The 14,201-nt window shown below is 55.6% G+C and overlaps 1 protein-coding gene across 1 annotated transcript in view; it reads right to left on the reverse strand.

The window, feature by feature from the left end:
• The window catches only part of LOC122393137 (dedicator of cytokinesis protein 3-like), a 34,852-nt gene that overhangs the window by 1,267 nt on the left and 19,384 nt on the right, over positions 1–14,201 (reverse strand). The window contains exons 8-31 of the mRNA XM_043388812.1: positions 13,501–13,585; positions 12,282–12,585; positions 11,924–12,056; positions 11,605–11,719; positions 10,607–10,772; positions 10,095–10,225; positions 9,259–9,400; positions 8,585–8,775; positions 8,320–8,420; positions 7,778–8,021; positions 7,313–7,499; positions 6,901–7,025; positions 6,385–6,657; positions 6,111–6,233; positions 5,568–5,727; positions 5,031–5,265; positions 3,433–3,595; positions 2,740–3,177; positions 2,216–2,524; positions 1,718–1,936; positions 1,390–1,521; positions 921–1,147; positions 416–673; positions 86–222 (exon numbers count right to left, since the gene is read on the reverse strand). Coding sequence (XP_043244747.1) covers positions 86–222; positions 416–673; positions 921–1,147; positions 1,390–1,521; positions 1,718–1,936; positions 2,216–2,524; positions 2,740–3,177; positions 3,433–3,595; positions 5,031–5,265; positions 5,568–5,727; positions 6,111–6,233; positions 6,385–6,657; positions 6,901–7,025; positions 7,313–7,499; positions 7,778–8,021; positions 8,320–8,420; positions 8,585–8,775; positions 9,259–9,400; positions 10,095–10,225; positions 10,607–10,772; positions 11,605–11,719; positions 11,924–12,056; positions 12,282–12,585; positions 13,501–13,585 — 4,598 coding nt within the window. The remainder of the gene's footprint in view (positions 1–85; positions 223–415; positions 674–920; positions 1,148–1,389; positions 1,522–1,717; positions 1,937–2,215; positions 2,525–2,739; positions 3,178–3,432; positions 3,596–5,030; positions 5,266–5,567; positions 5,728–6,110; positions 6,234–6,384; positions 6,658–6,900; positions 7,026–7,312; positions 7,500–7,777; positions 8,022–8,319; positions 8,421–8,584; positions 8,776–9,258; positions 9,401–10,094; positions 10,226–10,606; positions 10,773–11,604; positions 11,720–11,923; positions 12,057–12,281; positions 12,586–13,500; positions 13,586–14,201) is intronic.

Raw genomic sequence — 14,201 nt, forward strand, 5'->3', positions numbered from 1 at the left:
GAAAACATTACTTTAAGCAGCGGCTACCGGCAGAGCCCATCGTCACAATCTCCCCAGCGTCAATCGGTCAGCGTTCGAGACTTACGTTTGGGAGGCAGCGGCGGTGCGGCCGGGTCCCAGTCACTCAGCTGGGACCGCCGACCGCCCAGTCGAGGGCTCTCCGTCCACGATCGGGCGTCAGAGGCCCGCTTCGGGGGCCGGTCCGGCACACCGTCCCCGTCCCTGGACGTCAGAGGTCGGGTCAGGTCACTGAGTGCTGAATCGAATTAAGATAGGTAACAGATCAAAGTCAAGAAGTGTAAATCACAATTCATATCCTCCGCATATGCGAGAACAAACCTGGTCTGACAGAATACACTATCATTGCCAGTAACATCTCCGCCCACCGTTCATCCATGCCCACCCCCTCACTGACCCCTTGCCGCAGGTCATGACGATGTAGTCGTCGTGTCGCCGGACGGCGGCGCTGCCCTGCGAGCCCAACGACCCACGTCCCGGCGAGTCAGCCCACTCGGACGGCCGTGAGTAGATGGAGTCGTCCTCGACAGAGTCGCCGGCCACCAGGTGACCGTACACCGAGCACGACGAGGAGGACGAGCGGCTGCTGCGGCACGAGGACGACGCAGCGCCGCCCGGAGCGCGCTTCTCGTTCGGCACCGGCGGCAGGGGCGTGCTGCCGACGGGAAACGGACATGGGATGGTCAGATAATACACATCAATTGTTAGGTGATGAGCATTGATCAGACAATAGCTAACATTGCACAGATATCGGTCGACATTTACACAGAGACAGGGAAGGTAGATTCAGATTTGGAGGGCATTTGGAGCAAGTGGACGACACACATAAGGGTGACGTCGCCACACCCGAGTATACCGGGTTTTTCGCCCCACCTGAGAATGCTGTGTATGTGGCCTCTCACCTGAGTATGCTGGGCTTGTCGCCGCCGCCGCCGCCGCTGCGCCGGTGGCTGTTGTGCCGGCTGAGCCGGGCCGGTCCCGGAGAGTCGGCCGCCGCCGGCAGGCTGCACGAGGCGGCCGCGCTCTGGCGCAGCTGCTGGAAACACTGGCGCAGCCGGCGGTGCAGCGGCTGCACGGCCGGCGGCGCCAGCTCGCCGTGCACCTTCAGACCGTGCTCCAGAATCGCCAGCTGGAGGACGGGAGTACGGGAACGTCAGACATATCGCAAGGGACATCATGGGGCGTCATCATGTTACATCACGGGGCAGCGGTCAGATCACGGAAAAACGACTATTTCATCGCAGGGCGAGGAACTAATTTTTTGCTTTTTTTCCCCTAAACAGGAACAAAAGCTGCACCTGCATGCATACGAGAGCGGAGCCTGCATCATCGCAGCAGCTATGAGCGGAGAGGAGGGAAGTGTGACCTCACCTCCTCCTGTATAAGCGCCTTCAGTGTCGGAATGTGCGCAGCCAATTCCGGGTGCTGAGACGCAAAGTCGCCCGTGAAGAACGCCTCCTGGAAGTTGGCGATGCCGCCGTTCACCGCCGCGTCGATCATACCCTGAGCAGAGAGGAGTGGCACGTCAGGTCAGGTCATGCACCGTCAGGCAATTACTGATAAGGAAAACAACCTTCCTGGTTCGCTTAATTTCTATGTGGCTTTAATATCGGGCAAAGCAACGCACCCGATTTATTTCTGCTGTGTCACTTCATTCTTAATCACCGGTAGAGGCCGTGAAAGGTCGAGCGTCCCTCACCTGGAGGCGCATGCTGAGCGGGCTGACATTATCGGGAGCGCCGGGCGCCGAGTGCTGGGCTATCAGCTGGCGCAGCTGCCGGTTGGCCGTCTGCACGGTCTCACACGCGTGCTGGATCGGAGAGACCATCTCCCGGCGACTGGAGGTGACCGGGAACCAGCGCAGGATACCGGGCAGGGGCGCCTCCGTCTGCAGCGTGGTCCGCTCCAGCCACAGAGTCTGAGCGGGCAGTCAGACGGCAGGGCAGAGGTCAGAGTTCATACGAGAGGTCAGCAAGGAGATCATAGTTTGGCAGGGCAGACACGTCCAGGTCGAAAGCTTATATTCGTTTTAGCTAATAACAGCCTCTACCGTTCTTGTATCCTCCTTTACCACTCGTCCTCATTCAGACGCTGCCTCCCATTCTTTACCCTGTTCTCATCCGCCATGATTGGACTATCTATTCCCTGCTGCCCCACTGTCGCCGTAAGATTCTTACTCTTCACCCTTGACCCTCACCTTGAACTCGTTCTCCCGGTCGACGGTGCCGCGGTGCACGGGGCGGTCGAACCGGAACGTGTCGATGTCGTTGACCAGGTAGTAGGCACGGATCTTCTCGGGCACCTCGATGCCCTGCAGGCCGGCCACGTCGCGCGACACGGGCCGCACGTTGCAGATCTGCAGCCACTGGCCGTCGGCGTTCAGCAGGTTCGGCTCGGGCGGCGCCAGAGAGGTCATCACACGGCCGGCCGGGAACTCGGTCTGCAGACGCTGGGTGAACGCCGCGATCCGCTCGTACTCGAGGCCGCGATACACAAACACCTTGTTCTGTGGACGGAGAACGAACCATCAATGAATTGGTCAGGTGTGCACACAATATTGCAGGAACGATCACTGTGCATGTGCTCGAATGCGTTCAACCAAAAATAGGAAGACCAGAGACCAAGATCGTAACAATTGTATCCTCAGGCTGAAGTCTAGGTCTAATAAGCTTACCAATAAAACAACAACTCCTAATTCAAGTCCGCTGTACCCTGACTCACCCTGACGAACAGCGGGAAGCCCTGTCCGTAGAACCCGACTCGGAAGTACTCTGGTTCTGGCCGGAGCTGCGTCATAATCTGGTCGTAGAACCTCGCCATCGTCCTTAGCACCTCGCTCAGCTTGCTGTAGTCGTAGATTTTGGTCTCGTGCTTCTCCGCCAGCTCCTTCAACAGCGGGATGCCGGCCTCCCAGCACTTGCCTCTGTCCAGGTAGTCGACCATCAGGTTGAGCAGCTGCTCCTTGCGCTGCCACTCGCACTGCACGGGGAAGCGCAGGTCGGCGTGCAGCACCCGGGTGCTCCACTCGAGCTGGTCGGCGTGTAGCTTGAGCGCGAACGCCGCCTCCACGTAGTTCTCGGCCGAGACGTGCAGGTCATGCAGCTTGTAGATGTAGCGCTGGTACATCTCGGCCCGGTTGATCTCGTTCTTGTAGAAATTCTGTGAGAGTGGCGGTGGATTAAACGATAGCCAGTTACGCACAATATGCCCTGATCGATAGTATGCTAACAGTACAGGCAGCCCACAACGCTGACTGTAAACACGCCTGCAACTCCCAGTGAATAACTGCATGATACAACTGCACTAACACATATCACATGACTAACTACGGACCCTAAACCCACGGACAGAAATACAACAGTGTCCAGCACTGCCTTGAGCCTTCCAAACGACAGCTCCATAACTCCCACTAACCAGCAGGTTGACGGTGCAGCTCATCCGTTTGTCCCTGTTCTCGTCACCCTCCATGACCTGTCGGTAGTCCAGCAGCCGCTCCAGCAGCCGCGTCACCGACGACACGAACCCGACGCCGGCCTCGCGCCAGGCCGGAGCGCAGCTGTTGACCCGCTCCATCAGACTGGCCGCCAGAGGTCACAGGTCAGAGGTGACCAGAGGTCACAGGTCAGAGGTCACCGTTACAGATCAGAGGTCACAGATCAGAGGTTGGTACAGTGCTGAAAATGAGGCCGCTTTCTGGTTCCGGCGTTTTATTCTCCGGGTGGGTTAGTCCCGTCCAGCGCTTAGCCTTTCGGGACCCTCTCAGAGCCGCGGTTGTTTTCGCCGCTCGGCCCATTCGAGATACAAAGCTGATAGTCACACGAAGTTTATTTGGGGCCTCTGAATATACGACTTCGAAATTAATCGATTCTACAAATCTTTTTCTTTCATCTATATGCATTATGCATATATTTAACAGTAACTCCGGACTAGGGTGGTTTGGCTGTCCCTAAATAAGCTTCGGGTGACTATTAACTTTGCATCTCGACTGGGGCGAGCGGCGAAAACAACCGCGACCCTGAGTGGGTCCCGAAAGGCTAAACGCTGGACGGGGTTAACCCGCCCGGAGAATAAAACGCCGGGACCAGAAAGCGGCCTCATTTCCAGCACTGGGTTGGTAGTCACAGGCGGCAGGATCAGAGGTTACAGGTTATGAAATCAGAGACCAGTGATCAAAGGTAGTGGCCAATGGACGACTGCCGAATGTCCCTGACTAGCTGACGTTCACAGCCGGCGGGGTAACAGGCCGCGAAGACGGAACAAGGTATCGTGGATGAGGGACCACAAACGGCAGAACAATGGCCGTGTAATGCTCAGTTTTCGAAAGTTAAAGCTGCGCATTACGGCAGCACATACACCCCGACATCACATCCACTGAGAACACGGGACATGACCACCTATTTCAAATATTGATCTTAACTGGCTGGCTGAAATCGCCATCAAAATAAGCGACGCCTATGTAACACAGAGCTTGTGTAGGTGTACATAATTCAACTATGTGCAAGGCGCAAGCTAGCAGCTAGACAAAATACACATGTTTACAAAATGGACAAGTATGCATTGCAGACAGAAACGACAATTATGGCAGCGATGGACGCTATAGTACAGTTCATGGGATATGGCTCAACGCCGGGGAGACACACAGATGGTCTAGCCAAAGTTAACGAAGGGAAAAGGCCGGGAGCCAGGCCAGGAAACGATCACAAGAAGCACTTACAATTCCACAAGTCTGTCTCTGCGTGAAAATACATACAGCCGTTAGCATCACGCGGATACTGGTTGATCGTGTAACAGCATTTTGATCTTTACGGTAGAAACTCAGTGTACGGGTTCGGGAGACCAGGCCGTTCAACAAGAGAAACTACGCTTGTTAGTTGTTCGTGACTGGCGTTAGGAACACTTAGGACACCGAAATACCAAAATCGATTTCGTTGTGCCATTTGAAAACATATTCTGTTTCAATCAGCCCACATCTCCAATGCCCCGGGCGTTGTGCGGCCCCACTCGGCACTCACATGGTGTCGAAGAGCCGTCGGTACTCGTCGTCGCCCTTGTTCTCGCTGACGAGGATGTCCAGCTTGTCGATCAGCTCCGTCTCCACCTGTTTGAAGCAGCCCTTAGCGTTCTGCTCGGCCTCCATCATGTCGTAGAAGACGGGCAGTGTGGCGCGCCGCAGCTCCGTCTCGGGCACCAGCGTCACCTCCAGCAGCGGACCAACCAGCGCCGGCACAAAGTGGCCCTTGTGCTCGCCTGACAGAACAGGGACACAGCGTCCAGATTAATATCCGCGCCAGTCGGCGGACGCTTTGGTTACAAATTCGCCTGATCGAGGTGAACGAGCACGTCATTTCAGCGCAGACGGCCAATATGTCTCAAAGACTGAGAAAGCCTCCAAGTCACCGGAGATGCCTCTAAGCGACAGCTGACCGACCAGCCGACAGCGAACCGATGTTCAGCTAATGAATGAAATGAATGAATGAAAGAATGACAGATAAATGAATGAAACTAATGCCGCGTCTCGTATCAGCGTCGTCGGCGGAACCGACACATACCGAGAAGACTCCACATTGAGAGCAGCTGGAAGCCCATGAGCACGCGCATGTCCTGGTACTTTTGTAGCAGCTTCTCCCTCTTCACCTCGGAGAAGGTCTCCAGCTGCAGGGCCGGCTGGGTCAGGAACGTGACCGATAGCGTCAGGTAGTTGAGCCACAGCTGAAACATAGCGGGACAGTGGGTCAGATCCCAGAGGTACTCGGCTGGGTCAGGAACGTCACCGACAGCGTCAGGTAGTTGAGCTACAGCTGAAACGGGGCAATTGAGTCCAAGGTTAGAACGTTTGACACCAGCTGAGCAAAAGCCGAAGATAACGCAACAAAAGAAACAAATATAAACAATTATGGTCAATTCGTTCATAACAGCGAAAATAGCCACTAACAATGTTAGTCAAGACACAGCCTTTAGAAGCAAAATAAACGGCAAGGTCGATTAACTGCTACGGTCAGACCAGTCACACGTCTCGGGATATGGCCAGAGAAAAATTAGCCAAACATGGACGAGCCGAGTGTCATCAGGCCCTGTAACGACATTGTACTGACCTGCTGACTGAAGTGTTTTCCCTCGAGGAAGCGGTCCCTCAGCGGGATGGCCAGCTCGGTCAGCGTGTTCAGGATCACCTTGTTGACCGTCATGTGCAGCACGCACCAGTCCTTGGGGAACATCTGAAACGGACAGGCGGCGGGCCCAGTCAGTGACAATATACAAATCCCAAAATTACAACATGTGAATCTGTAATAAAATCCAGCATTAAATAATGCACAAAAAGAAAGCAAAATCATTGAGCGCACATCTCGCCCCTCTCTCCGTACTGACCTGTTCGGTGACCAGCTCCCTGAAGACGGCCATCAGCCGCAGCAGGAAGTGGGTCAGCTGCTCCGAGTCTCCCACCTCGTCCCACAGGTGGCAGTAGTGTCGCGGCGCCATCAGTCGCAGCAGGGAGGCCAGGGCGGCCACCAGCCGGCCGCGCTGACCGCCGCCCGCCGCCGGTGACGAGGACTCGAGCGTGAGCACGGCGCGGGTCAGCGTGTCGAGCAGGTAGACGGAGACGATCTCCACCTCCCGGTGCAGGTCGGCGCCCGACTCCACCTGATGGAGGAGAGGATGGGGTAATATTCCTACATCGATGGGGTACACTTGCCACCTGGAAGCGCTGAATTGTGCCAGACGCGCCGATACACACAGGAGCGGTGCCGATATCAACATGTTCAGTTTTAATACACACCATGCCGCGTGAGATCAACCAAACGTACCTACCATGGCACCCATTCCTAGGTGCAATGTCTGTAGAATGGGCCCCCAGCAGCTCTGTACGATAGTCCCCGTCCCTACCTGTAGCGTCTGTAGTATGGTGAGCAGCTCCCCCAGCAGATCCGTACACAGCCGCAGCTCCTGTCCATGGCTGACGTGGTGCCGCAGGTGCTTACAGGCTGTCTGTAGCAGCAGTCGCCGAGATTCTGCCAGAGCACAAACAGTGAGCTCATTATTAGGCATGACGACACGCGCACAATATACGAAAGTGTGGTGTTTATGCCAGCCAGAAAGAGCCAGGAAAAACATATCTTGTTTACCTCAATCGATCGCTTTTGTTCGCCCCAAACGAATCCATGCTTTTATCATGAAGACACCAAGAGAATAGCACACTTGCTCGCTAATATGTCAATTTCGTTGCAACACCAAGCTATGCACTCTGACGGCTCGCCGGGTCCGAACCCCGCGTGCGGCACCGACCAAAGACACTGACCCTGGTCCTGGAAGAGCGGACTGCCTGCCACCGTCCTCATGGCTGCCAGCTTGGCCTGGGCTACGATGGTGGGCGCCTCGCGCGGCAGTGACTCCAGCATCAGTGAGAGCCGTCGGGCGATCTCAATGTCGGAGAGGACGGCCCTCAGCTGGACGAACACGGCCGGCACAGAGTGCAGCATCGCCACCTGACCGGACACGGGCATACGGTGGGTAAGATGTCAGGAGAGAGGCAGACCACAAGTCACAGCACAAGTTATATAGGGGCCACGACCACGACATATGTGACAGCCGACAGGTACACTACAAGACCAATTGGCGGCAGGTGGCCATGCCCTTCCCGGTAAGGATTGCAAATACGATGAGTATAATTGAGCGAAGATAAGACCAGCCACACTCAAACGTCAGTAATAATGGAGGCATCACCGTTGTTAGTCCCCTATTCCGTCCATCAGCGGCCGCCCACCTGCGTGCCGGTGGCCGCCTCGGTCGAGGTGGACAGCATCTTGTTGAAGGCGTTGAACAGGCTGTAGAGGTCGGTGCGGAAGCTCTCTTCGTTCTGGCCGCCGCTCTGCTGCGCGAACAGCAGCCGCGACTGGATGACGAACCGGAAGATGAACTCGAGGCTGCGGAAACACTTGACCAGAGGCTCCTGTTTCTCGGCGACCGACACCTGATCGGCGTAGTGGCGCACGCAGCTGATCAGACCCCTGCGGACGGAATGGAGAGCTCGGGTCAGTGCTGGGACACTTGAGAATAACAGACGGAACCGAGAAGGTGTCACGACCAAACATTTGAAACACATCGGTCCCTTTTACGGAGGACCGACAAAATAGCTGAAGCAGGCGGACTGGGCGGGCGGTGGCATGGGAACATCTCGCTTCACGAAACTATGCACAAATAGACGGCAAGCCCTAAAGACAAAGCTAAGAATAGGAGCCTCACAGCACCGGCTACACCAGGGGACGGACGTTTCAGCGGTGGGCCAGCTCTCAACCAGCTGCTTACTTGTATACGAGAGCGGCTGCGAAGTGTCCGTTGACGTAAGCGTCCACCACGGGCCGGAAGTGTTCAAACTTGCTGTCCTGAAGGTGGCTGAAGATACTCACCTGTTGATGAATAACATGTGACAGAAACAGCAGACACCATACGTCCTGACATTGATAACATAACTCTAAAGACTTAAAAGACAAAGACAAATTAGCCGATGGGACTAGCAACCAATGCGAACGGGAGATCGGGTGGCACCGAATGTGCCGAAGTCGAAACCTACCAGCACTTGGAAGACGAGTCCGGAGTGCTGGGTCGAGTTGCCGTCCTCTGTGGAGAACATGGAGAACAGCGAGTCCAGCACGTCCTGCAAGAACTTGACGATCTCCTCGCCCTTCAGCTTCATCATGCGCGTCAGCGTCTCGACGATCCTGTCCGGGCTCTGCTTCCACTTCAGCAGCGACAGCAGATCAACTGGAATGGAGCGGTATGATATCGGTTATCGGAGTCTATACCGGCTCACGCAGTTCGAGTGGCATGGGTATAACTCTGGAATATGCACATAACAAGTGCAAATGAGAAAATACTCGGCATCTAAATAAGAATGTAGGGCTGCTGAGGCGCCACGACGTAGTCCATGTTCTCTGACAATTTGAAGCTGGCTAGTCCCATGACATGCCACGTTCACTCACGTTCCGCTAGGTCACCACCACGGAATATTGACTCAGTAATTGTCGGTCAGTGTGATTAACTGTTTCATGACTACGGTACGTTAGCACGATGCCACGTTTATTCCCCATTCTAGAGCAAGCTAATAAACCAATACCGTTCAGGGCCCGTTGAGTCACTGTTCTGGGACAGCCTCATAAACTTGTTAATTTACTTTTCTGACTCGCTGTAACAGATCGTTGACTCACTGTTGAGTCACTGTAACAGCGTAACATGCTGTCGACTCACTGTTCTGTGTCAGTTTCGTGGAGCAGAGTAGCGTTTGCACGCAGACCAGCTCGCGGCCCGTCCGTGTAAAGTGGTGGTTGCCGCCGGCCGGCTCCTGGGCCAGGCCCGTGTGCCAGGGTAGCGACAGGTAGCAGGCGGGGTTCTGCGGACACAATAACACAGCAGCGTCGTGTCAGTCACATACCACAGTGCCACGGTAGCGACAGGTAGCAGGCGGGGTTCTACGGACACAATAACGCAGCAGCGTCGTGTCAGTCACATATCACAGTGCCACGGTAGCGACAGGTAGCAGGCGGGGTTCTGCGGACACAATAACGCAGCAGCGTCGTGTCAGTCACATATCACAGTGCCAGGGTAGCGACAGGTAGCAGGCGGGGTTCTGTGGACACAATAACACAGCAGCGTCGTGTCAGTCACATATCACAGTGCCACGGTAGCGACAGGCAGCAGGCGGGGTTCTGCGGACACACAATAACACAGCAGCGTCGTGTCAGTCACATATCACAGTGCCAGGGTAGCGACAGGTAGCAGGCGGGGTTCTGTGGACACAATAACACAGCAGCGTCGTGTCAGTCACATATCAGAGTGCCAGGGTAGCGGCAGGTAGCAGGCGGGGTTCTGCGGACAAACAACACCGACACAGGCAGCGTCAGTCCCCTTTAAATTTGGAGTCATTTACAGCGATGGTGGAGACTTTCTTGATTTTGGGTAGATCAAAAAGAAATTGCATTAACCGTTACTCCAACTCGGAAAGAACGTAACTAAGACAGACTACATATTTTTTACGACCATCAGCCATTAGATGCCGATTTGAACGGACTACTATGGACACGCACCAGCAGTTTGTGCCTGTCGTCGCACTTGTAGACGCAAAGCTCGTGCGTCCCGTCGCGGATGGTGGCCCCCTCGTCGTCCATCAGGCAGGCGAACGCGAACCCGAACAGCTTCTTCTCCCCCTTCTCCTTGGCTGCGGGTGCGGGGTGAGGGTCAGAAGGTCAGATACGGCAGATCGGGACTGAGGAGAGTTCAGGGCGAACAGATCGTACTGTGCCATTAGCACCTCTGAGATCAGGTCCCAGTGGGACACATAAAGACTTGCGGTAAGACGAAGGTCTATCAGAAGCACCCTGCATCTTTGGGAGGATGTAATAACGGCACACAGGTGACTGCAAGTGCAGAGCATGAGCACGCAGGGCACGCTGTGGGTTACGGAGCCATTCGGAACTATGCAAGTCAACTGAATACTCAAGGCTAGTGGACAAGGTCGACATAAAGGACTTATTGAACACTAAACAGCCAAAACACAGGAGGCAGACAGACACAGAACTAGAAGTCGGCCGTGACTCACTGCTGGAGCAGTGGCTGAACTCGAGCCGCAGGTGGGAGCCCGTGAACGAGTCAATGGGCACCGCCAGTCGGATGGTTTCGTTCCAGCGGGGCGCGTTGTTGTGGTACAGGATCAGCGAGTTGTACAGCCGCCGGCCCGGCTGGCCGCCCGCAGATACGATACACTCCTGAGAAAGGACGGATAGGCGGTTAGTGGTGGCGTGGGAGACGATCAGTTGGAGACCATGGGTAAATTTACACAGAATCAGTAAATGACTACATCAGTAAAATGACAAGGAAGTGTTCAAAACTATAAGTAGCCATAGTGACACAAGAAGAATGAGGATGGAAAGCAGAGTACAAACTGGAGACCAAACGGAATAATAAATACTACACTTATATAAAAAAATCATGCATGACAATAGCATAGCATATCCTACATAGCGCGATATAGAGCAGCGAACAATTTTCGCTTATAGCTCCAAATCCATGCCCAGCCACTGGTCAAACATCTCTCTGCGCATTTTCCTCGGGTGCTGCGCAGCAGAAGAGCCTACACTGAACCATGCAGACAGGATACTGCCCATGTCGTTACCCCGCGTTACAAGGACACGGGGACACCAGCGGTCAGATGCGGCGGGGCGCGGCGGGACTGCAGGGACGTATCACCGGGCAGCGCTGAGATGAATTATACAACAGAGCGGCGCCCGGCCGGAGCGAGGCGCCGACAGAGTGCCTGGGTGGTGCGGGGCCGGGACTGGCCTGGTCTTCCCCGTGTATAGACCCGCCACATTATGACTGGACACACCAGGAGCGTGCAGCAACCGCTCGGAGCTCCAGACATCGAGCCGCTGCAACTGCTGGAGGTATTTCCCCCAACGGTTCCCACTTATCTATGACAAAACTGCCCTCTGGTCAGTAGAACCACCCCTCACAGCTTCGGATGCACTCCCGGATGCGAGCGATCTCCCTCTTCCCCTCCCTCCCTCTCTATCCGTTCCTCCCTCTGCGGTCTCTCACCTCCAGCACTCGTCCCTCGTCGCGCACCACCATCACACACACTTCGATGTTCTTGCCGGTCGACTTGCCGCCGCGCTCGAACTCGCCCCGCTCGAGCGTCAAGTATAGGTCGTTCCTGAGGACAGAGGACTTGGCGTCAGACATTTATCGCTCCTGGGAATTCATGAGCGTCAGTTACGTGCTGTTTCCGAGTAGGGCAGAAAATCTGATCAAAGCCACGGCGTTTGGCAAATGGCAACAGTACTGACACATCTCTTGAGCGCACCCAAGGGCTTGACTCGCTCTCTCAGTCATCCACAAACAGCAGCACAGTACGAACCTGACGTCTCCCGGCATGATGACGTCCGGGAAGCCCAGTTTGCGTGTGACGGCCGAGTGCTTCAACAGAAGGGGACTGTCGCGCCGCAGCTGAGCCAGGCTGCCCTGGAGGAGCCGCAGCGACAGTACGACCCCTGAAACGTAGATGATGGCAGAGAATCAGTTGTCAGACAGCCCTGGAGCAGAGCGGAGGCAGGATAAGGAAGAAAGCATCACATAAGAAAAAACAAGACGAAGCAGCTGTGCGGCAAATAAGGGATGCCGCCGCAAAATAAAAACTGTCCAAAGGAACATCGGACTCACTTAAACTTCTCTAGCCGGCCCGTCAACGGCACATCGTAGTTACCCCGTTATCTCACCGTAGTTGCCCTGCCCGGAGATGACGCTGGCCTTGCTGGCCTGCCGGATGACCAGCTCGTGCAGCTGCCAGAAGTCGCGCTCCTCTGCCTGCTGCAGGCGTACCGTCAGCTCGCGCTCGGGGCCCGCCTCGGCCGTCCGACCGGCGCACAGCACGTCCCCGATATTGAGCGCCGCGCAGCCGAACGGCCGCCGGAACCGCTGTACAGCCGGCCGACGGGACGACTCGGCCGGCAGCATACGGCCCACCCGCAGCACTTGAACCACCAGGTACAGCTGAGAGCACTGCTCCAGGGAGCCCAGGTCCTGCAGGGAGGGAGGAGGGAGGTACGGGTCAGTAAAGCTGTGAGCACTGCTCCAGGGAGCCCAGGTCCTAGATGGAGGGAGGGACGGGTCAGTAGGGACACCGCATGGGCACTAGACACGTCTAAGCACTGAACACTGCACAGTGAACAAAACAGCAGACTGAATCGTCATATCATTTACTACGTGGATGTAGACTGTAGAGGAAGCGGTGAGCCCAAACCGCAATTCTGAGATGCGAATCGGCAAATGATCTACAATTCGTATTGGCAAATGATTCAGGCTGGGTCAGGGAGGTGTACTGGGGGGTGGGGGGGGGGGGGAGGGACCCGGTGAAATCAGCTGACAGCGGTCACGTGCCGGGGCCGTGCCGACCTTGAGCCGGCCGGCGCAGTGGGCACCGCTGGCCGACTGACGTCACGCAGTGGCCACTGACCGCTCCCGTGCGCCGGTGCTGATTCAGAGAGGAGGGAGGACGGGGCTGAGGGGACATGAGGGAGAGGAGAGTGCTGAGGGGGGTGAGGGAGGGGGAGGACAGTGCACCATGACCCTCATTGAGCGGGTATCAGCACCAATCGCCACTGCGGGGTCAGTGTCGACTGTCGACCCATCACCGCTATCGGAGGATTGTTCGTCTCAGTGGCTCCTGAAGGAGGCTTAGATCCAGTCTAACTAATTAAGGACAACCCAAGGCCATATAAGCCGGTGCGAGTGATCGCGCGCTGCCGCAAGTAGCTCTGCTACCCGGTTGGCATGGCAACAGCACGGAATCGTGTACAGTATCTGTCAAATGTCCAATTATATAACTACTAGTCTGTGTAATGCGTCCTTCACGCCAACTCGGAGGAACGAGGATGAATTAACTCTAGTGAAGACAAGATCTATAAGAGGGATGAGGCGTTAGCTCAATAAACTCACAGTGAACACGGTAGACGCGTTGTTGGCAGGCTTGTTGTAGAAGTTCGAGGCGCCATCGCGAGCTATTTCCACCAGAAACCGCTCACTGAAGCGAAAGGAAGGGGGCGTCAATAGTCCATTTGATAGGTACCAGAACACATTTGACTGTCAACCAGCTGATACGGTACACGGAATACAAACATTATATCAATACCAAGGGTGTAATTTCTGTCTGAGAGCAGTGATAGCAACAAAGGGGTAAATGGAAAAACCGACCAGGGCAACCAGCAATGATCTTAGAATCGGGTATAACCACTATTGACGCTAATTACGAGGTACAGCTGATGTATGCTGCAGAAAACCGATCACCGTCAAGCCAAAAACAATCCTAGTCGTCTGAGCATGAGTGTAAGTGTGTTAGAACAGGTAACGGCTGCTGGGGCTACTGAGAACATTATCTGCAAGAACATCACTCCCATGCCAGCACTTCAAAGAAACCCCACTGAACTATTAGCCATAAAGCCGGGACGGTCTCCGCTGAAAGGAGCCCTTTCGGCGGCGCTGCGGCCGGTTTCCCGGAATCCGCGTCGCGGGGGCGGGCACAGCACGCCCAGTTCTGAACACCCGCCCCGGGCGCTGTGGTTCGAGCCAGCAAACAAAGGGCCAACGTCAACAAACGGCGCGGGGCCGACGGCCGACGGCCGACGCAGCCGCCCGTCGGA

Source organism: Amphibalanus amphitrite, unplaced genomic scaffold, assembly GCF_019059575.1.
Source record: "Amphibalanus amphitrite isolate SeventyFive unplaced genomic scaffold, NRLGWU_Aamphi_draft 000517F_arrow, whole genome shotgun sequence".
NCBI lineage: Eukaryota > Metazoa > Arthropoda > Thecostraca > Balanomorpha > Balanidae > Amphibalanus > Amphibalanus amphitrite.